General features: G+C 62.0%; 1 protein-coding gene across 1 annotated transcript; it reads left to right on the top strand.

The window, feature by feature from the left end:
* The first annotated feature begins 566 nt into the window (after positions 1 to 566).
* On the top strand, positions 567 to 24,429 carry UVSSA (UV stimulated scaffold protein A). The gene is made up of 16 exons (XM_065877299.1): positions 567 to 664; positions 1,818 to 2,148; positions 3,261 to 3,381; positions 4,196 to 4,498; positions 5,222 to 5,334; positions 5,427 to 5,555; positions 13,096 to 13,309; positions 13,589 to 13,605; positions 14,570 to 14,700; positions 15,960 to 16,067; positions 18,300 to 18,578; positions 18,985 to 19,110; positions 19,815 to 19,998; positions 20,418 to 20,535; positions 23,126 to 23,291; positions 24,336 to 24,429. The coding sequence occupies exons 1-16, from the start codon at positions 567 to 569 to the stop codon at positions 24,427 to 24,429; spliced, it is 2,532 nt and encodes an 843-aa protein (XP_065733371.1).
* The last annotated feature ends 1,229 nt before the right edge of the window (positions 24,430 to 25,658 follow it).

Raw genomic sequence — 25,658 nt, 5'->3', positions numbered from 1 at the left:
TCAGGGCGACCCCGGCCCCTTCCTTCCTGCGCAAGTGCTGCGCGGGCGCCCCGGCCTCCGGGCGGCTCTCCGCGCGCAGGTCGAGTCGCAGCAGCTCGCTCCGGGTGTAGAGGCCGCCTTGTGGCCTTTGGGTGGATAGTCGTGTTGGCGAGGAAAGAGGGGCGGCGGCGGTCCTGTGGGAAAGCTAATTTAACTAAGTGCAACTTAGACCGTTCTGATCCTTGCCTTACCGCAGTGCGTGGCCAGAGGCGGAGAACAGCCGGGGCTGCAGCCTCTGCCGCGCTGGTGGGGTCGGACCGTAGACCTCCAGAGCTCACGTGCTGTTGTTACTCTTTTCCTAATTTCCCCCAAAGAGGTCTTGTTGGTCTGATTTGGAACGTGTCCTTGAATTGTTGTATTTCAGCATCGGGGGTCACCTCGCAGAGGCCAGGGAGCGAGGACCCAGCCTTGCGCCCACACCCCGATGCCCAGCTCGCAGTGCAGCCCGGCACGCACTTGCCGATGAAACCCAGGGCCCTGAAGTACTAGGTGGTCATTCGGCGTGTCTGCGTTCCAGGTTTCTACGTATGGATCAGAAACTTTCAGAGTTGGTGGAAGAGCTCACAACTTCAGGAGAGCCCCAAGTGAGTCCCGAGAAAATGAAGGAGCTGAAGAAAATTTGCAAGTACGTCATAAGCGTTCACGTTTTAGGTGACGGCTGTCTCAGCAAGCCCGTGACAGTCCTGGGAGATCGTGGGGCGCCCCCGGGGTCCGCCCTCCCCTGCCTGTCCCCGCGATCGACCCTTTGCCAGGAGAGAACTAGTAAAGGGACACGCCCGGGACGTCTCCCCAGGGCCCTGCAGCGCCTGGTCGTGTTCTGGGTAGCGGTCCCAGGTGGGGCTGTGTGGCATGCGGGAGAACACAGCAGGGCTGTGGTTGGTGTCTGTTCACTCCCGTGTGTGTGTGTGTGTGTGTGTGTGTGTGTGTGTGTGTCCTTGAGCGCACATGTGTGACTTATGGATTATTGTTGGAACAAAGGATGGGAGGAAGGTTAGAGGTCATAGCAGGCGGGCTCTGCAGGACCTGTTTTTCAACACCACCCCTTCTTTTCTCCCACTGCCGAGGGCCTCTCAGATGCTGGGAACGTAAGCCGAGGGGATTTACCGATCGTTCTTGTCTTGTGCTTACAAAGCAGGGAAACTTAAGTGATCCTGTTAGTGACTTACGTTTTGATAGAAAATAGTGGCTCAGGTCAGGTTTTGCCGCACGCCCCAGAATCCCCCCAAACAGCAGGGTGTGTGCAGGGGCGGGGATAGCCGGTCGGAGGAGCAACGAGGGGTCAGGGCGTGCGCCGGCCTGCCAGGGCGGCTCCCAGAGGCCCACAGAGCTTTCTGGGGGTGCTGGGACGTGTGGTCTCCCCTTGGGGTGGGGTCTCTGCTACGCGAGTGCAGGGCCGGCAGGCCTCTACCGGTGGGCCGGCCGGGCGGGGAGTCTTTCAGGCTCCGCAGGCGGTCGGGTCTGCTGTGGGCACTGGGCTGTGGACAGGCGGTCAGCCGCTGAATGAATGAATGGGCCTGGCTGGGTCCCAATAAAACTGGGCACCCACGCTGAATCTCACACGTCAGGAAGTGTTACTCTTTTGACTTGTCTTAACCAAAAAAAAGGAAGGACTGTTCTTGACTTGTGGGCTGTGCAGAAATAGGCAGGGGCTGGGTTTGGCCCGCAGGCAGTAGTTTGTCCACTTCGCTCTGGAGGAAGGGCAGAGGGCTGTGGGAGGGTCCGCGTCCCTGCCACCTGTGGGTGCGTCAGGCGCCTGGTGAGGACGGCTGTGTCCTCAGGTCTTCAGAGGAGCAGCTTGGCCGCGCCTACCACCTGCTGATGGCCCAGCTGAGCCAGGAGCACGCCGAGGTCCGCCTCTCCGCTTTCCAGGTCCTGGACCAGCTCTTTGCCAGGTCTCACCATTTCAGGATGCTAGTCGTTTCCAACTTCCAGGAGTTCCTGGAGCTCACACTGGGCACCGACCATGAGCGGCCCCTGCCGCCGCCCAGAGAGGTGGCACAGAAGCTGAGGCAGGCCGCCACCCGGGCCATCCGCGGCTGGAACGAGAAGTATGGTACAGCCTATAAGAAGCTGGCCCTGGGCTTCCACTTCTTAACGCACAACAAACAGGTAGGCAGGCCCCAAGCTGCACTGCCCCTCCCCGCGGGGAGACCTGCCTGGCCCCCGGGGGTACTGAAGGGGGCGGGCCTCAGGGGCTCCCAAGACAGGAGGAGCAGCTTTAGGGGAAGAGCCGCAGCTTGTCCCCACGTGTAGGTGGTGCTGAGCCTTTGGACCTGGTTTCTAGGAAAGATGAGAAAAGGAGGAGGGAGATTCAGCTGCTCAGACGCAGCCCTTTTCTGTGCTGGGCTCTGCGCTCGGGCTGTCCCCTGCTTTCACTGTGAGTTGCTCCGTGGGCTGCCACAGGCTCTGGCCAGCCCGGGGGATGGTACCTACCAGTACCAGTAGTGCCAGCCTCCCCCACGTGCCTGTGCTCCTGGCCTGTGGCTGCTGCCTTTCCTGCCGCTCCCTAGGGGTCCACTCGAGCGTTGTTCTCAGGCCCGTCGGTCCAGCCAGTAGCCTTCCTTCCCACTAATTGGAGCGAGCTTGCTGCCTGCCTGCCTGCAGCACGCGTGGGGATGGAAGTCTTTTACGTCTTATTTTACTAGGAGACGCCTCTGGTTGTGTTCTTACCGGGGGTTAAACATCGCAGCTGAGCGTGTTGCTGTGTGTGTTAAAACAGCGCGTGTGAGCTTGAGACCCGTAGAGCTCATGGCTGTAGCTGGCGAGGCTCCGGCTTCCCTTACGCCATTTTTTTAATTTTAGTTATTTTATTTATTCATCTTTAGCCGTGTTGGGTCTTCGTTGTCGCGCGCGGGCTTTTCTCTAGTTGGGGCGAGTAGGGGCTACTCTTGGTTGCGGTGCGCGGGCTTCTCGCTGCGGTGGCTTCTCTTGCTGCGGACCACGGGCTCTAGGCTTGCAGGCTTCGGTAGTTGTAGCATGCGGGCTCAGCAGTTGTGGCCTCGCGAGCTCTAGAGCACAGGCTCAGTAGTTGTGACGCACAGGCTTAGTTATTCTGTGGCACGTGGGATCCTCCCAGACCAGGGCTCGAACCCGTGTGCCCTGCATTGGCAGGCAGATTCTTAACGTATGTGCCACCAGGGAACCCCCCTTAGGGCTGTTTTTGATTCTTGTTTTACTTGGGTTCGCGATGGTCAGATCTGATCTTTACCTCAACTTTTCAGGTAGATTTCCAAGATGTGGACGCTAGGACTCTGGCGGAGAGAAAGCGAGCAGAGGAGAAACAGAAGCGCTTGGACAGAATCTACAAGGAGAGATCTGAGCAGGCCGCGCGGGAGATGGAAGGTGAGCTGTGGGGAACGGGGGTGCCCCAGCGCCCACTGGCTGCACCTTCCCAGGCAGAGCTCGGGTCTCCGCCCAGCTCTCTGTTCTCCCATCCCAGGGCCTGGTCCCCGACAGAGGGGCGGGGGGAGAGGCAAGTGGGCAGGCTGGCCGGGCGGAGCTGGCTCAGGTTGAGGGCTGGGGGAGGCACTCAGCCACAGACCCCAGCCCTCCCCTCTGGAGGCCAGGCAGCAGGAGGCACCCTGCAGGCCATCCACGCCTCCCCCGCGGCCCCGGCGGCAGTGCTTGAGACGTGCACCCCGCGGTGGTCTGCGCACCCCATGCGTTTGACGCTCCCCCACCCCCCAGCTGTGGTCTTGCCGGCCTCCTCCCCAGATCCCCACCATTGGCCAGCCCTTCCCATGAAGGGCAGCCAGGGTGGGAGCACCTGGGGGGGAGGCCTGGCCTCAGGATAGCCGCAGAGCAGGGAGAGGTGGTCGGCCCGGGGGGAGATGCCGGGAGGGTAGGGGGCGGCCAGAGTGGGACGGTGGCGGTGTGCCCCCTCGGCTGGCTGCTCTCTTCCAGAAGTACTGCCCGCAGAGGCTCTCGCTGGGTGTCCATAGACGCCGCCGGGTGCGTCGCAGCATGAGTCGGGACTGGGTGGTACCCAGGACGTCCTGAAGGACGGCCTTGCCGTGGCTGGCCGGGTGCTCTCTGGAGCAGGGCGCCTGCCTGCCTCTGTGGAGGAAGTGGGGGACGGGGCGGGCGGCTGGTTGCATCCCCACCCTCGACGGCCAAGTCCTGATGGGACCCAGCGAGCCCCGTCTCGTCCTCCCAGAAATGTCCGGGGAGATCCGGAGCTGCCTCATGGAGCTGGAGAGCTGCTTCCGACTGCTGGTGCCCTTTGACCTTGACCCGACCCCGGGGGCTGCCTGGCCCGCCATGCCCGAGGAGGGTGGCAGGGACGAGGAGCAGCCCTGCTGCAGCAAGACCCTGGCCGCCTGCACCCGCCGCCCGGGAGCCGCGGGTGCGGAGGGCCCGCCCGCGGAGGACAGGGACGAGGACAGCGACCCCGAAGGGTTTGTGCGGCACCACGGGCTGGGCTCCCGCGAGTACACGCTCGAGGTGGAGCTCTCCTCAGGTGCGGGCACATCCCAGAGCTTGGGCTTCCCGAGCTGTGGGGGCAGGGGTGACAGGCTTGTGGGTCCTCATTGCGACACGCAGGCCCAGCGGTGAGGGTGGGCCTGATGAGCCGGTGATGGGGCGCCCCTGCGGAGGGGTCGGAGGGTGGCTGGGAGAAAGAAGTCGTTGAGAAACAGCTTGTCACCATGTTTGTGACGACACAGGTGGTGACAGGCTGGCCTCACGTGGCCCCTGCTTTGCAGCCAACGGTGGGGCAGGGGCACTGACCCCCCATCCAGCCCCATGTGGCCCAGGCCCCTCGGGCGGGGCTGGAGGACAGCCGGGCTGCAGGAAGAGCCCTGCAAGCCCCAAGGAACCGACACCCTCTAGCCGGGGCCATGGAGGCAGGGGCGTGCTGGAGGTTGGGGTGCCTGGCTGAGGCTTGCGGGCGTGGCAGAGCTCAGAGGAAGGACCCTGGAGCCCAGGGGCGGGTGCGGCCTCCATCCCGCAAGTAGTGCGGGGAGGGTCTCCTGACCGCCTGGCGCGGAAGGAGGCGTTGGGGTCAGGCTAAATCCATCGTGGCCGAGATCACAAGGCAGTGAGTCTCCTTAGGGAGTCAGGTTTGGGGTCCCGGGTGATGTGTGGCTGGGGCAGGGTGGGTGGCAGTGTGGGTGGCCCGTCTGGGGTGCCCGGTGACCTGCCCGGACGGTGGTCCCTCTGATGACCTGTGTGCTTGCTGCAGACAGCCTGAAGGTGCACGAGGATGAGGACAACCTGGTCATCATCCACGTGGTCCGGGACACGCTCAGGCTCATCCAGAACAAGTTCCTGCCAGCCGTGTGCTCCTGGGTCCAGGTGGGCCAGGCGTGTGGGCAGAGGGCGCCAGGGCGAGCCCGGGGGAGGGAGGGAGGGTGGCCAGCCTGCTCAGCGCTTCCCTGTCCTCGCAGCTGTTCACCCGCGCAGGGACGCGTGGCAGGCACTTGGAGGATGCTATCGACCTGAAGGCCGAGCTGGAAACCGCCCTGAGGAGATCTCGGGAGCTGGATGTCATGCCCGAGGAGGGCTGCAGGCGGGAGGTGAGTGCCGCCGGCCCGTCTGCCTGTGAGGACAGCCAGGGGACCTTCTTCTGATACCAGCTCGGCCTCCTAAGCAAGCAGGCGTCCCTGGGGCCCCAGCGTTGTTCCTTCTCTTCCTCCCTGGGAACCGACTTCCCCAAGCGGGAGCCCTGGACTGAGCACCAGAGGCCACAGCCAGGCCCTCGCCACACGTGGAGGGACTGGGGCCGGGTCTTGGCAGGAGGGCGAGGGAGGTGGGCTGGGCAGCGGGCGGAAGGCTCTAGTTGGGGAGGGGGCTCCCAGGGCCCAGGCAGGGATGTGTGGGAGGCGGCCTCGCTGAGACTAGGCTGCCGCCCAGCCCGAGCACCTAGTAGGCCCCTTCCCGTGAACTCGGTAGCAACTTTCAGCCTTGGGCGTTTCTCTCGTCTGTGCACTGGAGCCGAGGGTGGTTGCAGGACACGGAAAACCTGGATGTCTCTTATGCGCAGAGCGGTGTCCCAGCCTAGGGCGGCCAAGTGGGGTGGACGTGGGGACTGGTGCCCGGTTTTGGGAGGGTGCTCAAGGCCCGCCATCTGCTGGGCATACGGCGCCGCCTCCCAGGTGCCACGTGGTTCGGGAGCGGGGAGCTGGTCTTCGATGGCTGTGTCCCCAGCAAGGCTTGTGGGGCGGGGGCAGGCGTGTGGCCCTGGTCCAGGGGCCCTGGGGACTGGGCAGGCGTAAAACCACCTGCTCCCGGACGCCAGGCCCCTGTGCGGTGACCCCGAGCCTCAGAGGTGGTGGCGTCCAGGACCCCTCCCATGGGCTTGCACCAGGAGCTGGACCTTCATGCCTGAAAGGGACCAAGAGAGCTGGGTCCTCTGAGGGTGTTCCAGGGGGCCGTGGGGGCCGGGGAGCCGCTACAGCTGGAGGGTGTGTGTGGGGGGAGGTGACAGCCACAGCTGGACGTCGTCAGCGATCAGAGCCAAGAAGCCTCTGGTGAGAACCAACGAGGAAACAGGCAGCAGAGTGCACTGCGCCCCAGGGACACCCAGAGCCCGAACCCCACAGGGTTGAGCTGTGGCAGCTGAAGGGGGAGGAGGGCGGGGGCAGGGGCAGGTCCCTCTCCCGCTTCCTGAGGAAGCCCTGGGGTGGGGAGAGCGCTGTTCCTTGCTGAGGAAAAGGTCAAGTGTGAAGCCTCTCAGACTTAGAGGGGAGAGTGGCCAGCACCCTGGGCCTTGGTGCCTCATCCTTGCCCCCAGGGGCCCGCGGGGATGGGCCCTGCGAGAGTTTCTGAGAGTTTCCGCGTCTGCCCTCCTCTTTGCGGGTGTGCGGCCCCCGGGACCGGCAGAGGGCGATCTTGACCTTCTCCCGAGACACGCGGGCACGAGGCCTGGTCGTCAGCTGGGGGCCCGGCCCTGCTTCCGTGGACGCTAGGGCTCTGCTCGGTGCATAACTGAACAGGAAATAAGTTAGTTCTGTGAATTTTGACCGAGGTACTTGTTTCACGATGAGAAAGGGTGTTTTCTGGGCCCGGGGGAGGAATTGGTCTGGTCTGTGCATCCTCTCAGGTCTGGGGGGGCGTGTTTCTGAGCCTCAGCGGACTCCTGGCGCGGTGTCAGGGTAGAAGGCCGGGCTGAGAGCAGTGAGGGGTGTGGGGATCAGGGGTTGACACCGTGTGTCCCCTTCACAGGCACCTGAGGCCGGCCTGTCTTGCTCGCAGGCCGCCTTTCCCTCGCTGTGTCTGGCGGGGCTGGGGCAGCTCCCCCCTTTCCGAGCAGCAGGCAACCTGGAGCAGCCAGGGCTTTGGGGGAGAGCCTCAAGGAGAGACCAGGCAGCACGGGCCGGCCAGACTCGGAGCCCAGAACTGGTAGCAGAACCTTCCGGATGTCTTGACGTGGCTCCCTTGAGGGCCGCTAGGTGAGGCCAGCTGCGTCTGGTTCCAGCTGGAACATCAACGCATCCTTGACGGTGGCCAGGCAGCCCCGAAGCCCGGGAGGCGCGGTCAGGTCAGAGTGCGGTCTGTGCAGGGAGGCGGCTGAGGGCACGAGCTGGGGTGGCCGGGCTCTGTCGGGGTGGGCGCGTGGTCGGGTGTGGGAGTGGCGCTGCCTTGTCAGGCTCCTCCAGGAGTTGATTCCAGAGGCCCTGAATCCTTGGAGAGCGTGCTGGCTGGTTCACTAGCAGTGGCGTGGGCTTGTTGATGGGGTGATTGGGGCTGGGCCGCTGAGCGGCAGCGCCCACTCGCTTGGGCAGCCTGCTTCTCAGAATAGGCACGCCGCGGTATCTGCACACCTGCGCCCGCGCCGCGCGGCCCAGTGGCGATTAGAATCACGGCCCAGTCTTTCTCGCTCGCTCGTTTTCACGTAAAATGTCCGGGGCTTAAATCCTTTGCCTGGTGTTTACCCACTTAGCGTGCGCTGAGCTGGGAGCGTGTAGTTAAATATTTGAGAATTTTAACAAACGTGGAAGAGACCGAAGCTGATGTGAAGGTCGTGCTGAAGCTTAGGCGGTGGCTTCGACCGTGGAACGTGTGGGTCGTGCAAGGGCTTCTCCTGGGCAGCCTAACTGCAGCCAGGCCAAGGGCCTTTTTTTCAGATTTCCTGTTTCAGTCTGTGTGTTGCCGTATTGTCTTCCTTTTGACGGAGACGTTCTGTTTTTAAAGAATACTTAAGCCAGCTTAAATATGTTTAACCGTTTGTGTTATAGAGTATCTGTCCCAGTTCCTTGTGGAAGCGGGCCGGGGACAAATCTTAACTAGATCGATACGGAGCATCGTTCGGTAGATTTAGTTTCCAGTTCTGCTGCTAGAGGAGAGGTCTAATAATCCGTGGCTGCTACATGTGTTACACTGATAAAAATCCTTTGAAAACTTTTAAATTGCCTGCTGTGTAACTATGTAGCTACGGTCACCACTTAACTCTGTATTGTGTAATTAACAAAACATTAATCTTCCCCCAACCTGTAAGTCAGGAAAAAATAATTCCAAGTAGCAGTCTGTTTAAGCTGTGGACAGTGTGGGTGTCTGCTCAGTTGTCGGGTTCCTCGCTTCCACGGCTGGAATGCCTGCGCGGATGCTCTCGTTCTCACCCATTGGTGGTCTGAGGTGGCAGCCACAGGCTTTTAACTCAGACACACTCCCTCTCATTGCAAAAGTGGAGATCGCTCCTCTTAACTCTGGGTGAGGTTTTCTTCCTGTTGGTCACCCAGGCGGGTGCGCGGGCCGAGGCCAGGCTGCTCACGGCTGTGCTGTGCGCTGGAGGAGAGGCGTTTCTCTGCTGCCGGAGCTGAGTGCTGGCTTCCTGTAGGTGAAAAGGAAGGAGCAGGGAACAAGGGGAGTGAAATGTTGACCACGTTGGGCGCCCCAGGGAAGCAAGGGAACTAAATCAGCTGGCAGTCAGGACCTTGTGTTCGGCAGGGCCAGTAAACAACCTTCCTGGTGACGTGCCCTCTCCATCACCACCGCGCCGAAGGCTGCTGTGTGAGGGCTGGAGCCAGGGGAGGGGGCTGCACACGTTCTCGCGAGGACGGAGACCAGGAGCGTGTTAGCTGCTGGGGGGTCGGGGGCCAGCCGTCTCCCCCACAGCCCCTGGGCCCTCCCTGCCCTGCAGCCCATCCTCCCCGGCACCCTCCAGGGTGGCCGCTCTCTTCCAAACACTTTTCACGAGTGGTCCCGTTAATTCCAAAGTCAGCCCTGTGAGGTCGATTCCGTTTTCACCGTCCTCTCACGGATGGGAAGGCTGAGTCTAGGCAGAGCCGCATGGGTCTTCTGGCCAAGGCGAGGCGGCACAGCAAGCACCTCGCTCTTGCTAGGAGGTCGCGCTGAGGGAGGAGAGCGCCGCTTATCTGCATGCAGAACAGGCCCAGGCCACCTGGCCTCGGCTTGGAAATGGACGGCCAGGCATTTGGTGGCCTCCCTGCGCACCCCCGACAGGCTGGCTGAGGTGCTGGAGCAGCTCCCGGGGCTCGGCCGCATGGGAGCGGGTGAGAAAGGGACAGGCGGTCTGACTGGTGGCTCTCAGGCCCCCGTGCGGGGGGAGGTGAGCATGTGCTCCACGCCCCGTCCACCTCCTGTTCCGCGGGCCCGTGGTGGTCACCGCGCGTCCTCTGCCCTCTGAGGTGCGTCCCGGCAGTGGAGATGCGCGTGAGATATTGGCCTGGCTGGGCAATTTGCACTGCGTCCAGGGAGGGCATTAGCATATAAATAGCAGATGTGATGACGGCCATCACAGCTGAGCACGTTTAATTTTTAGTTTATAAGATAGAATGGGGTTTTAAATGCGTTGCCATCAAGCCGCGGAGACAAATGCCGCTTGGAGCTCACTTGTCTGACGAGGCCTTACATCATTTTTTTTTAAAAAGGGAAACAGACACACATGAAACTGAACAAAAGTGATTTCTTGGGTGAAAAGTAATGGAGATGGCGCCCCGAGTTAATTAGATCGCACAAAATTTATTTAATGGTCCAGCTGTATCTCGGGTGTGCCTTGGGCGGGCAGACCTGGGAGGTAGCTCTTCCCATCCTTCTCAAGTAATTAGCAACCCGCTGCCCTACTTCTGTAAACAGATTATGTTGTATATCTTAGCTGTTTTTATTGCTTGTTTAATTATGATCGGGGAGTCTCATTTTTCTAAATCCTTTTAACTCTGGGCGAGAATCAATTTGTGTGAAACCAGAGGAAAGCCCAGGGCGTCCTCCATACCTCCCTGCGGCCTTGGGAGGGTTCAGCTTGGGGCCTGGCCCTCACCCAGACGGTTGACCACAGGGCTCGGACCGCCTGCCCGGGCCTCCGAAGCCCTGGGGCTTGACCTGTTAGAGAGGGTGGGCGCTCCCCCGGGGGCGGCCTGGCATGGCCTCCTGGCCCCCGGATGTGGGCAGGCTGCTTTCTCAAGCATGTCTGGTGGTCTGTCTTCCCGATTGGGAAGCTCAGCTCCCAGCAAACTGCTCTTGAGAACCACTGGCGAGTCTGGCCCCGTTTTGAAGGCCACCCACCCTCAACCGATTCCTCCCTAGGGCGTGACCTCCTCCTAGGATCCTCGGGCCTCCCCTCACCCCTGCTCTGCCCGTAGTGCCTCTACCCGCACCCAGTGTGGCGTCTGACCTGATATGTGACCTTCAGCCTTGAGGGGAGGTTGCCAGAGCGACTGCCTGGGACCCCTATGCTGGCCCCTCGAGCACAGGTGGGTGCTTTCTCGTGGGCCTCGGTGTCTCCAGCCATGTGCTTTCCAGAGGCCTGGAGAGGACTGTCCAGCCTGCGGGCAGGGGGTCCCTTCCTCTGAACAGGCCCTTGGCCCCAGGTGTTCCGGCCGCAGGGATTGTGCCTTGGGACATCTACCTTGCTGTTCTCCCGTGAGGGTAGCGTGCCCAGAGCCGGACGCAGAAGGTCCCGCTGTGTGCTCAGGACAGCAGAGCCCAGCCCAGCCCGTATGAGCTAGAACTCGAGAATGGGTTCATTCAAGCTTGAGTTCAGTATCAGCAGCGAAGCCCCTGCTTCCTTCCGCAGGGCCGTGGTTTGAGGGTCACCCCAGCTGCTAAGGGGTTTAGGACACGAGCGTGGCAGCGATGGCCAAGGTAGGTCTCGTACGAGGGCCCCGGGGCCGCTCACAGCAAAGCTGTGCCCGAGGATCTGGCCGGGGGCCCTAAGGAGACAGCTCTTGAGGGCCAGACGGTCTTCCTGGGTGCGGTACGGCCTCATGGCCTCGTGAGTGAGACTTTGAGAACAGAGGGAGCCAGGGTTCAGTGTTTAATCATGGGGATAAACAACTTTAGTTGGGGAGAAAGAAGGTATAATTCCTAATAGTTAGCTAAGCCGCTAATTAGTTTTTAGGAAATGAAGATTTAATAAAAGTCCCAGGTGAAATTCAAGGGTGTGAGCAATAAGCGTAATATTTTATGAAAATGAGCCCCATATTTAAAGTCTGGCACTATGTGTTATGCATTGTAGCACGTCCACATCTACCTTTTAGAAAATTAAAACACATAAATTCTGTTTAGTGTTTGATACGCGCTGCACTAGCCGGGACCGTAATGCCCTAAAACCTTGGGCTGCTTTCCACCTTTCATAAATTCCTGGGTAGATTCTATACAAAAATAATTTTCAGGTCCGCGGCTCATTGTTATTCAAACGTGATTGATCGTCGTCATTTGCTCAGCTCTGGAGTTAAGTGCCCCTGTCATTTCCAAAGAGTATAATTGGGACGTTTCACAGGTCAGCGGCGGAGACAGGCTTCCCTTTTGATCAGTGTTAGACCGATAACAAAAATTACAGTTTCCAATGATTAATGTCTCCGTGCTTCCCAGACGCACGCCGGCGGGTTGTGTCCAAGCTCAGTGCATTTGCATCTGATTAGGCCTCGCGGGCAGCTCCTCCGTGGATTCCGGGTCCGCAGGGCGTGGGGCGTCCCGGGCCTGGCAGTGCCAAGGGCAGCGGCCTGGCTGGCCTTGTGACCTGGGGGTCGGCGGGCCGGGCCCTCCGTCCTTCTTCCGGCGTGCCTGTGTACCCCTGAGGCGTTGCTGTCGAGGTGGGCTCTGGAGGGGAGGGCAAGTCTGATGGATACAACCATTGGTTGCTATCACCCCCACAGCGGGCTACCTCTCTGGATGTTTCCTTCGGGTGGGCCTGAGGGCAGCAGCCCCTCCTGGCCTGAGAGGCTGGAGGCAGGCAGCGCCCCCCGAGTGTTTCAGGATGGTGCTGGCAGCGGGGCCGGGCTTCTGGGCGCCTTCCTGCCGTGACCCTCTCAAGGACAGGCCCCCACGCCCTGCCCTGGAGTGCGGGGAGCCGTTGAGGATGGGTGAGGGAGAAGGAGCAGGAAGCTGCTCTGGCCTTGGAGGGGCTGTGCCTCCGAGTCTGCGCAGCATGGGCTGCCAACACCTCGTTCATGCTGCACGTGGCCCCAGCACGTTGGCACGTGTGCGAGGCCTTCGGTCGTCCTGCTTTTTGGAGGGCCCTCTGGTCCCCACAACGTGAGCCCTCCGTGCTCCGTGTCCCTGCCGCTCCTACCCAGCCGGGCACTGCCCAGGAGCCGGTGGGGGCAGAGGCGGAGTGGATGGGTCTTGAAAAGAACGCCCTGGGTGGTTCTTGGGTCCCTGGGTCTGAGGGGTGGGGGGCTCCAGGTATAGCACAGTGACCCTGCCTCACAGAGCAGGCGGAGGTTGGCCTTGTCCAGAGGAAGCTTCCTCTTCGGTGGTTTCTTAACAAGCCGTCCTGAGGGTAGAGTATTCTAGAAGTGCTGTGGTCACACTGGCACCACTGGACACCCAGGTGGGGAGCCAGCCCGGGGCAGGGCGAGGTGCTTTGGCCTGGCTGGAGCTGGATGGAGGGCCGTCATCCAGGCCCTGCCTGTGCGGGTGAGACCTGCCGCTCGTGGGGGCTCTGTGGGCTGAAGCAGTGCCCATCCGCGCATCTCAGGGCCGGCCGGTGGAGGAGCGCGTGCAGCTCGTGTGGTTTAGGGACGGGAGCGGACCTCCAATGCGGCCGTCACGGTCGACAGTAAACCCCAACCTGGAGAAAGTACACAGAAGCAGGACTGGGGCTGTCCGGGTCTCCGCCTGTGCTGTCCACTCACAGGTCTGGGGGTGTGTCCACAGGCGGCAGCCCCGCGGGACGAGGATGAGGACGACGACGACGACTTCGTGGAGGTCCCGGAGAAGGAGGGCTACGAGGCCTGCGTCCCTGAGCACCTGCAGCCTGAGTGTGGTGAGTGGCCAGGTTGGGAACGGGAGGAGGTCCCGCCCCGGACGCTGCCCTTCAGGGCAGACCTTATGTCCGGCCTGGGGCCCACCAAGCAGGGAGCTGGCCGTGGTAGGCACCCCGAGTCTGTGCCACCTGGTCCTGAGGTTCACTGCATCCCCGCCCGTTGACCCTGCGGAGCCGCCTTCATTGAAAACCATGTGATTCTCGTTTCCTGATTGGGGTGCTCACTGGCCTGGGCCCCTCCCCGAGGTCCGCCCCGGGTTCCCGCTGTCCACTTGGTGGGCAGGCCCTGCTGCCAGTTCCTGTGGGTGCGGCCAGGCTGTCCACACATGGAGGCCCCCGACCTACCCCACAGGCCCATGCTGACCACCCACCCCTGCCCTGCAGCTTCAGGCCTCACCACGGTGAGGGGCAGCCCTGCTTGGGGTCATAGAAGTCTCAGCCGTCGGGAGCGAGTCCAGGGTTGGAAGGGCACCCTCAGAGCAGAGAGCGCCTCCTGGCTCCAGAGCTGTTCGCGTCCGTTACACCTTCACACACTCCTCTTATGCAGCTTGGGGGCTTGGGGGAGGGTGTTGGGGGCACGCGGTGTGGTTACCGCGGCAGTAGGGCCCTTTGGGCTGGGAGGGAGTCAGGGGGACGCCACTGCCTCGGTGGGTGGGGGGCAACCACCCCACATTCTCTGGGCTCCCCTGCTGCCCAGTCTCCGTTTCTCAGGGACGTCACAGGTCAGGCGGTGTCCTCCTTCCCGTTGATGGAGTCTCAGCCTGACGTCTGGCCCAGGAGCAATGACACACCTTGAGAAGGCGTGCTACCCGTGTGACCTGTCTTTCCCGTGTAGCATTCTTTTCTTTTCCAAAAAATCTCCGAAAGCCTCTTCTGCACAGGAGGCATCTCTTGTCCAGAGAAAGCTAATAAAACCAAGATCGCATGTGGGTTTGTGGCGACGTGGACAAGTTGATTTGAATGAGAGCGTGTGAGATGAGATGTGAATTTGTTAGTTTAGACGCTCAGGCAGTTGGAGTGTGAGGGCATGACCCGTTAGGCGTGTCACACCAAGTTACCACACCAGCTTCACAGCCCTCCAGTGTTTGGGTCCTGCCGTCTGCGCCACGTGACCCTCCCTGGGTGCCCTAGGGTGCAGCCTCCACCTGCCTCCTGCCCTCCCGGCCACCGCCCCGCCCTCCGTCCCAGCTGCCCCAACCGCGCCATCCCAGCAGTGGGGCTCCTCTGACCACTGGGCCACTCCCCGTGCCCTCTGTTCTGCCTCGTCCTCCAGGTGCCTGGCCCGCCCCCCACGAGGCCTCGTCCCACACCCGTGAGGCTGCCAGGGGTGCCGGAGGCCCTGGGGTGCCATGACTGCCCTCCCAGGTCTCCCCTGGCCACCCCGCCTCAAGGGAGCTCCAGCCCCGCCAGGAGGCTCCCAGGTCGCCAGGCACCACTGTGGGTGACCACCTCCAGGTGTCGCCGACCCACCGCTTGTCTTCCCAGCGGGGCCCCAGGTGTGACAGAGCGGAACGGAGCCATCGCTGATCGTTCATGGGCCGGGCAGCCTGGGAGCCCTCGCACGACAGGACCTGCTGAGCTCCGGGTCTGTCCTGCGGCAGTGGGGGGGCTGGGTGCTGTCCCCCCGTTCCCTGGAGGGGTCTGGTGCCTGGTCTGGAGCACAGAGCTCGGGGCCACGAGGCCACTGCAGGAAGTGCTGGGCGCGCCAGTTTATAACTGTAGTTGATAGTCCGTCACTGGTTTTTCAATTAAACACAGGTGACTGCAGTAGAGTCGGTCTAAATCCACAGCCGAGGAGACGGGGGCCCGTTTTCTTTCTCATTTCTTTCTCTGAATTTTCACTGAGGGGCTTTTATCTTGCCGTTAATCCTACCATTTCTGTCAGGACGTAATCTCTTTCTCAAATTTACATTTTAATTACAAGGCCAGCTGAACTAGGTAAAATCAATAGTGTCAGGCTCGCAGCCGAACTCCACGCGGAGCCCCCGCCCCTCCATTTCCTGCCATCGATCCCGCCCGCCCCCTCTGCTTTAGCGCTGCAGGCACGGAGGTGCCACTTGGTCAGTTTAAACCAGCCCAGGGGGTTTGGGCGTTCTCATGACTCTTCCTCAGAGCCACAGATTTGAGCTGAGATCTGTGTTTGAGGCAGACGCCCCTGTGCGGGTGGGTGGGGCTGGCGGGGTTCGCCGTGACCTGCGACCTCTGGTCTCCCCGGACTCAGTGTTCTCCCCGAAAGCACAGCACCCGGGGCCGGGGGACACGTCTGCTTTTCGGACATTTACCTTGAAAGTGTGTCAGGGAGATTGATTTTCTACAGCAGTGTGAGAACGGTAGTATTTTTTTAGTGCTGTGAGTGTTTACCCTGCTTTAACACGCTCACCCATCTTTTTAATGGTTTAAAACAACAAATCAATGAAAAATATATTTCATTTTTGTAACTCTTAGGAATTCTCGTATCGATTTTCGGGTTGCGGTTGTAGCCACCTACATGAGTGCCACAGCGGCCACTTATCAGTCCCGCCTCCCCATGTGTGCGCATGCCCGTGTCGGGGGTCTGCACCAGCTGGTAACACTGCGTCGTCGGCATCCCGAGTGGGGGCATCTGGAAGGCTTTGTGACTGGACCCGGGATGTGTTGGTGACGGGGCCGGGTCCCCGCCGGCCTTCCGAGAGCACTCAGGGCTCAGGGTGCTGCCGGGTGACCAAGGTGGACCCTGCCACCCCGAGTGGCTCTGCCCCGTGTCCTCCACTCTCAGCCACAGGCACCTGAGAAGCAGGGGTGGACCCCGTACTCCCAGGGCCGTGCGCAAACTCGGAGGGCGTCTGGAGCAGGCAGGGCAGGCGTTTTTCGTGAAGGGCCTGGGGTAAACGGTTTCGGATTTGTGGGCAGTATGAGGCCTCTGTCGCAGCTACTCACCTGCTATCATCTACAAGAGCACTGGACAGCATTCCGGCCGTGCATGCGGGGAGGCCACGTGCGGACACTGGGAGGACTTGGCCGTGAGGTCCGCCCGCCCTGCTGCAGAGAGCCCGGAGCTGATGGTGGCCTGAGCCAGCCTTCCCAGCCCGTCCTTTTTGCCTTTCTCCCCTCCCACCCCCTCCCACTTCCCCTTCCTCCCCCAGGAAGTACTTCCCCTGGCACCCAGCGCTCAGTGCTGTGTCGTTTCCTTTCTGGTTTCTCACTCTAAGCGGGGGATGTTCTCGAGCCCGTGCACGTGGATGGAGGGATGGAGACACGCCATCAGGAAGGCCAGGCTCATGGCGTCGCGGGCAGCGCTTCGTGTCGGTGTCGGTGTCGGTGTTGCTCTGCTCCCGTGGCGGCCCTTTGGCCCCTGGAGCTGCCTGCCCGGCCGTCTTGTCAGTTTTTCACGTGTCCTGGGAAGGACTTCTCAGACGTGAGGTCCCAGGGTGTCTGTCGTAGAAGGCACGGCCTCACTGACCCTTCGTCCACCCCCACTGGCCAGGGTCGGGCTGGAACTGCCAGGGCGCTCCTGGGGCAGAGCCGTTCGCGTCCGTTACACCTTCACACACTTCTCTTACGCAGCTGTTGGACGTAGAACCCAGTTTCGTTGTGGTGACGTCGGCTCAGCTTCCTTGTAGTTCCCGTTGGCACAGCGAGTGTCTTTTCATCCTTCTATTTCCTTTTACGCTTAGTCTCTGTTAACCTTCTGCTTTAAGGGGTTCTCGCCAGAGTGGGAAATTGCTGCTTGTTTTTCATCTCGTCAGCGTGTCTTCGTTGACTCGAGTCCACTGAGTTACTGCCGTGTTCGCAGCTGGGGCTGCCAGTGTGCTGCGCGTCTGTTCGCCAGCCTTCCTCTTCAGTTTGCTGTTGTTGCGGCTGTTTTGTTTTTTTCTTTTCCCTACCTTTTATTTGCTGGGTAAACCTTTTTTCTGCTGGTTTTGAAAGTGTTCATCCACTATAAATAAAACGATACGAGTATTTTCGCTTCTGATGGTGACGCGTGCTCGGGAGAGTTGCACTCGTACTTCCCCTCGCCATGCACCTCCCAGCACGTCCCTGTCCCCACGTCCTGCACGGGATGGGGGACACGCTGGCTCCCGCTCGCTCAGGCCCCCCGGCCCGGCACATTGGGTCGTCCAGGTACCAACCTAACTTCTGATGGTTGTGGGTACTCGGGTTTCGGGGGAGGCGGGAGTGAATCTTACGAAGTCATTTCTTGGCCTTTTCTCCCCATGTCCCGCAAACCCTCCTGAACCTCCAGGTGAGGCTGTGTCCTTCACCTGCGTGTTGAAACCTAGTGTAGCTGGGTATAAAATTCCGAGTTTGACTTTTTCCCCAGACCTTACACTCACTGTTGTTTGAAAGACACTGGTGCCTGTGGGATGCTTATGGCTTCCGAAGGAAAGCTGCTCAGACCTTTGTGTCCATCTCTCGCGTCCCTAAACGTCCTTGTAAGTGGCTTGCGCGTTCTTCCCTTCGTCTCCTCCCTGATGCTCAGTGAGCCCCTTGGTCTTGCTCTGATTCCAGGGAGATTGGGGTTTTTATTTCATCCACCCCAGTCATCTTTCCTCTTTCTGGGGTCCCGTAATGAGGAAGTTGATGCCTGTGTGGATGCCCTCCACGTCTCTGACCAGAGAGACCTGCCCATGGGTGTGCAGCCGCCCTCCTGTCCTTCAGCCCGGCCTGGAGTCGTCCTCTCCTCTGCTTGCCCGCTGTCTTTGTCTTCCTGGCTCCCTCTTTGTGGGGCCCTGGTGGGCCTCCAGCTCCTCTTTCTTTCTCACCTTCCAGATATTTTTTTCTTGTTCACCTCTTTCTTGGCATTGGTTCCCTGTCTGGAGGAGAGTTTGGGGAGGGAGGCGCTGCCCTCGCTCTCGGGATGGAGTGCCTCTGAGGTCCTAACCCACACCGTGCCTCCTGGGCAGCCCCTGGCCCAGGTGCCCAACTGGGAGTGGCTGGCAGGGGTCAGGGACAGCCCAGGAATCGGCACAGTTGGGCCAGTGGGGCCCAGTAGTGTCAGAGAAGCTGCCCTCCCCCTGCCCTGGGGACCTGGGCACGGACCCTGGCCTGCAGAGGTGGCCCGGTGGCCTTGCCGCTGAGATGCTGGCATTGGGGCCTCATCTGGCTGGCGGGGCAGGTGCTGTGCTGATGGAGGGTTCGGTGCCCTCACACGTGCTGTGCTGTCACCGTGGGATGGGGACGCAGCGCCCTCCAGGGGTCTGTCCGGGGTCATGGAGATGGTGGCCAAGAGCAGATACGTCTCTGTCGCAGGGCTGGAGAAAGACCCGGCCACGCCGGCCTCGCAGGCGAGGAAGAGGACGGGGAGCAGTGAGGAGGCCTGCGATCCCACCTCTGCGGCAGCCCAGCTGCACTGGCTCCGGCGCCACTTGCCCCCGGCCTCACCCCCGAGCCCCAGGTGATGCCGACACCCGCCGCTGCCCAGGCAGCCCCACATGTGCACCCCCGGCCGGGCAAGCACCTGCCAATATCTGTACTGGGGTGGGGGCTGCAGGGGCCGGGGGTCCTCAGCGCTGGTGTGTAGGCCAGGCCGTGGGGGTGGGCCAGGGCTCTGGGGTTCAAGGGGTCAGGCGTCAGGACACCCCTGGGCCCAGCGTGAGTACCGCAGATCTGAGGCCAGCTCCCAGTGTGGTCTTGGGATGGCCAGCCTTTTCGTAGGGCTTCAGTGGCTGCCCTGGGTTCCAGGCCCGAGGTGGCAGAGGTCGCGGCCCAGGTGTGTGACCGGGAGCTCTGGGGGGTGCGGAGAGGCAGGTGGCCGAGGCCGGCTCCCGGCGGCACATCACTGACTCCTCTGCTGTCTCCAGGGTGCCGCTGGGTCCAGAAGAGGCCAAGAAGCTGGCGGCAGAGCGGGCCCGGGCACCTGTCGTGCCCTTCGGGGTGGACTTGTGCTACTGGGGCCGAGAGGAGCCGATGGCTGGGAAGATCCTCAAGTGAGTGTGGGCATCCCGTGGGTCCTGTGGGCACCCATTCTGCCCCCGGCCTGGGCGCAGGGCCCGGCTCTGCCGCGCAGGCCCTCACGCGTCCCACCGAGCGCAGCTCTCGGGCTCTCGTAGGCATGGTGCCTACCCGGGGTCGTACAGCCCTGCCCAGAGGCCTGTGGACCTTCTTTGAACCTCCTTGTTACTCCCTGGGGGGGTGTTCCCTGTTGTCTGCCCTGATGGTTGGGCATGATGACAGGCGGCATGAGGCTTGTCTGCCTAGGACTGGGGTCCGGCCCGGCCCACTGCTCCAGGCTCTCTGCCCAGGCCCTCCTCATGACCGCCCTCTGGTCCTCTGACTCGGATCTCCGCGGGCCCAGCCTGGGGCTCCACAGAGAGTTTCTGGGAAGCCGCCCCCGTTGCTGCGCTGGACGCTTTCTCTCCAGAGTGGGCACGGGGGTGGGGGTGGGGGCGGGCGGATCTGTCCTCTGTTAACCTCCGTCAGGGAGCCCCTGCCCCGGGTCCAGGCCAGGCTAGGGAGGCGGGCCCCCCGGGTGGGGTGCCTGGCGGTGCCCCCACCATACTAAGCGTCTCTGCTCGTCCTGAAGGGGCTCACAAGCCCAGGGGTGCCCCCTGCTCAGCCGCCCAGGCCGGCCTTGCTGCGGGTGCTGTGGTGGCCACCCCATGACGGCGCTGAGCGTCTGGTCCGTGTGCAGGTCCGACTCGGAGCACCGCTTCTGGAAGCCCTGCGAGGTGGACGCGGAAGTAGAGAGTGCCGCTGTCTCTGAGAGTCTCCGGAGCCGCCAAATCACCTTTGCGGGGCGATTCGAGCCCGTGCAGCACCGGTGCCGTGCCCCCCGGCCCGACGGCCGGCTCTGCGAGCGCCAAGACCGCCTGAAGGTGAGGAGGGTGGGCGGCTGGGCAGTGGGGTGGCCACCTCGGCCAGGCCAAGATGGGGCCGGAGGGGGCGCTGGGCTCCAGGCTGCTGGTGCCAGGACCTTCCCCTGGGTGGGTGGTCTGACACGCGGGCACAGGGCTCTGCCCTGGCTCCTGCGTCCCCGCCCACGTGTGTCTCCTGAGCGCGCTCTGTGCTGGGCCGGGGGTCCACGGAGGCGGCACTGTGCGCCAGGCGGGCCTTTGGCCAGACTGACACCAGATCTCCGTCCGCTCCCCGGCTGTGTCGCGGCTGCGCCCGAGGGCCCCTCCTTTGAGGGGTGTGTGAGCAGAGGGTGGTGTGGACGGCCGGCCCCGGGAGCCGTGAAGGTAGGGATGGCCAGTGGCCCGCTCCCGCCTCACAGTTGCTCCGTTCTCCGCCTCAGTGCCCTTTCCACGGGAAGATCATCCCGAGAGATGACACGGGACGGCCCCTCCATCCAGAGGACAGGGCCCGCGAGCAGAAGCAGAAGCTGCAGCTGCAGAGGCCGGCGGGCCGCCCAGGTAGGTCCGGGGGACGGGGTAGCGGCAGCCACGGCGTGGGGGGCGCCCTGGACCCCAGCAGCCCACAGGGTGGCCCGTGGTTGCCACGTGTGGTCGCCTGCCGCCTCCCACTCAGTCATAACTCACAAGCGTGGCCGGGACACGCTGTCCTCGGGGCCAGCAGAGCACTGAGCACCAGCCTGGCCGCATTTCACGCGGCTTCTGACGGGCGCCGTGGACGCTCCCGTGGCCGGAAGCCACCTTGTCGTCGTTGGTTTGGGTTCTGGGTTCTTAAGCCTCTTTTTAAGCAAATGGAAAAACCGAAGCCTGAAAAGTTAATTGGCTGAGCCCCGAGCTGCCTCCAGGACGCCAGCTGCCCCCCTCCGTCACCTGCCGTCTTGCAGAGCCACGCACGAGGGGCCGGGCAGGAGGGCTGCGTTGTGTGCAGTGTGTGATTTGCGTGCACGTGGACTGTGTGTGCGTGTGTGTGGGCAGAAGGTGAGGGTCCTGCCCGGTGGTCCCAGGCATCCTTGCTGAGCCTCTGAGCCTGGAGCGCTCTCTTGGGGTCCTACTCAGGGCCCCCATTTTCCGGCCTGTAGGCCTGTTTCGTGCCAAAGCCACCGAGACGCTGTTCTCCGCTGTTCAGGGAGCTCATCTCATCCTGGCACGTGAGCCGGTGCTGTGTTCTGGCACGAGCCGCGGGGTGGCAGCTGCCTGGCCCCCAGAGGCCCCTGAACAGCCGGGCAGGATGGTGACCCGCAGAAGCGGCATCCTTGGCAGGGCCCGCGAGCACCCGAGCACACTTGGGGTGGGGGTGGTGGGCCCAACGGTGCGGCCCTGACCCGTGTCGGTGTCCCATGGTTTGTCAGATCTGGGCTGGGGTCTGGAGGCCGTCCCGCCTTGGGCCCCTTTTCTTAAAAGAAAGGCCAGGCCCACAGCGCAGAGCCCCCGAGGCAGAAGGCGGCTGTGTCTGTAGGGGTGGTGCTAGTGTGGGTCTCAGCTGGGCCGTGTGTCCCCTTTCGCAGGGTTTTTCCCTTTGTCACGAGAGACAAATGTTAGATTTCGGCCTCACACCCAGGGTTGGCGCCTGGAGCCCTGGAGGGCGGCGCGGAGGGGCCCTGACCCATTAATCCGCAGGCGAGGCCTTCCCTGGTGGCCCACTCGGGAGCAAATTAAGTGCCTATTTTTGTGTCAGCCCTGAAGAGTATCGGGTTCTGCAGCCCTCGGTGACTTGTTAACAACAGGTATCAGGCCGGGGCCGCGGGCCAGCGCTGGCCAGTCAGATGTGAAATGGCATCTCTTTACTAACTACAGTATCGATCCCCGCCTCCCTCACACGCCGGGCAGTTTTCTTCTCCCGGCGCTAACCCCGGTGACAATGCGCGCGGAGCTGCAGGGCCCATCAGCGCGCAGGACGGCCGCGGCCCGGCTCTTATTGATTTTCTCAAAGGCTTTTAAATTGCTCCTTCATTTTACTGAGATGCTCATTCCGTCTCTACTGGCGGCCGGCGTTTTTCCGTTGTGTTTAAACAATTGCTCCATTCACCGGGTTCTTAAACTGTGACGCCTTCTCGTTCTGGGAGATAAACTGTTTGGACAGTTTTCCTTAATCTTGGATTAATCGTTCCTGTATCTGGATTGGGCTGCCCCGTATTCCTTCACTTCAAAAATCAACTCGGGGAGGCCTCGCTATCTGTCTGGGTGCGTGGCTTCTCCCCCCACTGGACGTGCCCTGCTTGCCACCCGGCCCCTCTGCCGCAGCCCCCCATGGGGCTCTTGTTTGCATGGTGGGCGCCATCGGGGTTTGGGGTGTCCAACCCCCTTCTGCCAGCCAGGGCCTGGGTCCGTAGGTCTGGGCACGTTGGGGAGCTGTGCTGTCACACTCCTGACCGGGACGGCCTTCCCGAGCCAGCAGGCTAGTTGGAGCCTGAATCTCAGGGACCTCCACGCGACCCAGCCCTGCCCCCGGCCCAGCGGACGGAGACTGAGGCGGAAGTCGCTGCCAGGGCAGTGGTGGGTGGAGTTGGGACGCTGGCCTCTGACTCCGATGCCTGGGCCTGCTGCGTTGGGAGCCCCCCATTTAGACAGTTAACGCTTCCCATCTTGGCGCACAGGCACACTCACCTATCGCAGCCGGGTCTGGTGAGACCAGGCCTTGGGGCTGGGTGACGTTTGTTTCCTCGCGGAGCACCATCTTCGGACCCGAAGGGCCTGGGCTGTGGCGGGAGGAGCAGGGCCGCCTGCCTGAACCGACACCCTCATCGCTGGGGCCTGGGGCCAAGTTCTCTTTGGACCAGTAAAGAGGCCGTGGCCACCCTGCTGTGCACACCCTCTGGCCAGCACACGGGTCCGGAGGCCACGCCTGGGTTCTGGCGGGGCACCGTCAGCCTGGAGGCGGAAGCAGCCTGCGCGTGGCACTGCCCCTGGCCGCCAGCCTCGGTTGCCTTCCTGCCTAAGGGGTCAGTGGAGGCACCCACCTTGGCCTACGGGGGGGGACTTGCGCCCACTCCTTGGGCAGCCAGTGGCCCTCCCTGCCCCCGTGTCAGGGAGGGCGTGGGGCTCAGGTGAGGTCGGCGCCGGGAGTTTTCTGCAGTGTCGGGTGTGTTTGCAGCCTGGCAGGACCCTGAGCTCATGAGGGACGTGGAGGCAGCCACTGGGGTGCATCTTGGCTCATCCAGGCCTGGTGGGAAGGGCAGGCGGCGGCGGTCCGGCCTCACCGACCTCAAGCGGCAGGCGGACACAGCGCGTGCACGCATCGCCAAGAAGGTCTTCGCCAAGTAAGAGCTCCTCGCGGGGTCCCGCCTTCTGCCCCAGGCCCGGTGTCACTGGTGGCGAGAGTGGAGAAGGCCGCCAGCCCGCGCCCCCACTGCCTGCCCCCCACCCCGCCGCTGTGGCGGCCAGAGGCGCTCCTTGCGGCGCTACTAGGTGCCCTAGAAGGCACGAGGGTGTCTGCGCCCAGGCCCCATAGGCGCCGTCCACCCTGGGCAGAGGAGGCGGCGCCAGGGCCCTGCCCAAGTCGGGTGAGCAGGAGGGCAGCTTCCTGAGCACCCCGCGCAACGCCCACGGCTCCTCGCCGCCGGCCTGCCTTTGCGTCTGCATCCAGGGGAGGGCTCGGCCCCCGGGCTCCGGGCACGAGGCTGGCTCCCCGTGGCTCAGCCACGGGTGATGGTGCCGTGGGTGCTGGTGCCCAGAGGAGCGGGGCCCGGGGGCGTCCTCCGAGGGGCTGGGAGCTGTGGCCGGAGCCTCTGTGATCTGTGAGGGAGGTTGTGCCTGACCCCTGGAGTGGTGCCCATGTCTGGGCCTCCTCGCTGCCAGGCCCCAGTGGCTTCCTCCCAGACGGAGGTGCTGCCTCGTCACGGCAGCCAGGCTGGCTGTGAGACGTGTGTTCCTCGCCGGACGTCGAGCTCTGCGCACAGTGGGGTGAAAGCAAGCTGGGCTGAGTGGATCCAGCGTGTCTTGACCGCCTCTGCCCACACGCTGCTTCCTACCCGGTTGCTGGGCAGGCTGCGCCCTCGTTCTGGGGTGCACCCTGGTGCTGGCAGAATTGGGGATCCTGGGAGCGGCCTTCAGGGCTCAGGGAGCGACGGGAGAGGTGCCAGGACGTGGCCAAGGCCACGTTCGGGGGCAGAGCCACTTACTGTGGTGTCTGGCTCTGGACGGGGAAGCTCTAGCTATTTCCGATCTGTGTCTGTCGCCCGTCCGTAGGGAGCGGACGGGCAGTCGGCCCAGGACCCATGGCTGAACCCAGCCAGGCTGCAGTGAGCAGCCCGGAGCCCTGGCCGGTGCCCCCCTGATCACGTCTCGCTATGCTTTCCCTGCAGGGCCGCTGTGCAGAGGGTGGTCACAGCCATGAACCAGATGGACCGGAAGAAGCATGAGAAGTTTGCAAACCAGTTTAACTATGCGCTGAATTAGAGCGCCAGGCCGGGTCCACTCTGATCGTCAGCTCCTCTTCTGCTGATGAGCTAGGTTGGGAAGGCAGACCCGAGTCTGGGCTATAACAACAGCCACAATTATAGTGTGTATTTAACGTGAAGAAATGGTGCACTTTCTGCTTAAAGTGCCCCAGAGGTGTAGACTCTCCCCTGCTTCGGGGGACCACGGCCACCGCTTATGGGTCTGACTGCCTAGTAGCCCGGGGTGAACTCGGGTAACCGTGTCCACAGGTGGGTGTCTTGTACAGCCTGTGCCCTTTGTGGTGTGATTCAGGGTCGCTCAACGTCCAAGACGAGTGCGCAGCCTCCAGCCCTGGCCCCCAGCCTTCTCCGCCTCGGAGGAAAACCCACATTTCACGTTGACACGAAGGGGAGCCAGCCGTTTGCTCTCGGCGTTTCCAGCTCATAGGCCTGCTGGTGGTGGTTCCACGTCAGAATGCAGGGAACTACCTCACTCTTGGTTCTTCTAAAATCAACTTTATTGAGACATAACTCACGTACTGTGACGTTCATGCCTTTAAAGCGTACAGTTCGCTGACGTTAAATACACTCACAGTGTTGTACGGCCTCCACCACTGTCTACTTCCAGAACTTTTCATCACCCTAAAAGAAACCCTGCTCCCCCAGCCCCGGCCCCCTCTGGTCTCCTGTTTCTGGATTTGCCTTTGCTGGACGTTTCATGTGAATGGAGTCATAGCAGCCTGTGGCCCTTTGTGTCTGGCTGCCTTCACTTAGCACAGAGTTTTCTAGGTTCTTCCCTGCTGGGGCCTCTGTCCGTGCTTCGCTCCTTTTTATGACCGGATAACTCACCACTGCATGAACATACTGCACTTTGTCGATCGTTCATTGTGGACATTCGGGTTGTCTGCGCTTCGGGGTTATTATACATGATGTTGCTATGACGTTTGTGTACAAGTTTTTGTGTGGGCGTATATCTTCATTCCTTTTGGGTTTATACCTAGAAGTGGAATGGCTGGGTCACGTGGTAACTCTGTGTTTAACTTATTGATTGGATTGCCAAAACATTTTCCAAAGCCGCTGCACCGTTTTCTGTCCCCACCAGCAGTGTATTAGGGTTCTCGTTTCTCTGTGTTCTTGCCAACATTTGCTTTTATCAGTCTTTTTAATTTTAGCCATCTTGGTGTGGAGTGGCGTATCACTGTGGTTTGATTTGACTAAGGATATTGAACATCTTTTCATGTACTTATT

Source organism: Phocoena phocoena, chromosome 5, assembly GCF_963924675.1.
Source record: "Phocoena phocoena chromosome 5, mPhoPho1.1, whole genome shotgun sequence".
NCBI classification, from domain to species: domain Eukaryota; kingdom Metazoa; phylum Chordata; class Mammalia; order Artiodactyla; family Phocoenidae; genus Phocoena; species Phocoena phocoena.
The sequence above is the reverse complement of the archived record's forward strand: the minus strand, read 5'-3'. Positions and strand labels throughout refer to the sequence as shown.

Coding starts and splice junctions, on each gene's coding strand:
- UVSSA (XM_065877299.1), top strand. CDS start 567: ATGGATCAGAAACTTTCAGAGTTGGTGGAAGAGCTCACAACTTCAGGA. Junction 5,335..5,426: donor CCGTGTGCTCCTGGGTCCAG/GTGGGCCAGGCG, acceptor CTGTCCTCGCAG/CTGTTCACCCGCGCAGGGAC. Junction 23,292..24,335: donor GCCAAGAAGGTCTTCGCCAA/GTAAGAGCTCCT, acceptor CTTTCCCTGCAG/GGCCGCTGTGCAGAGGGTGG.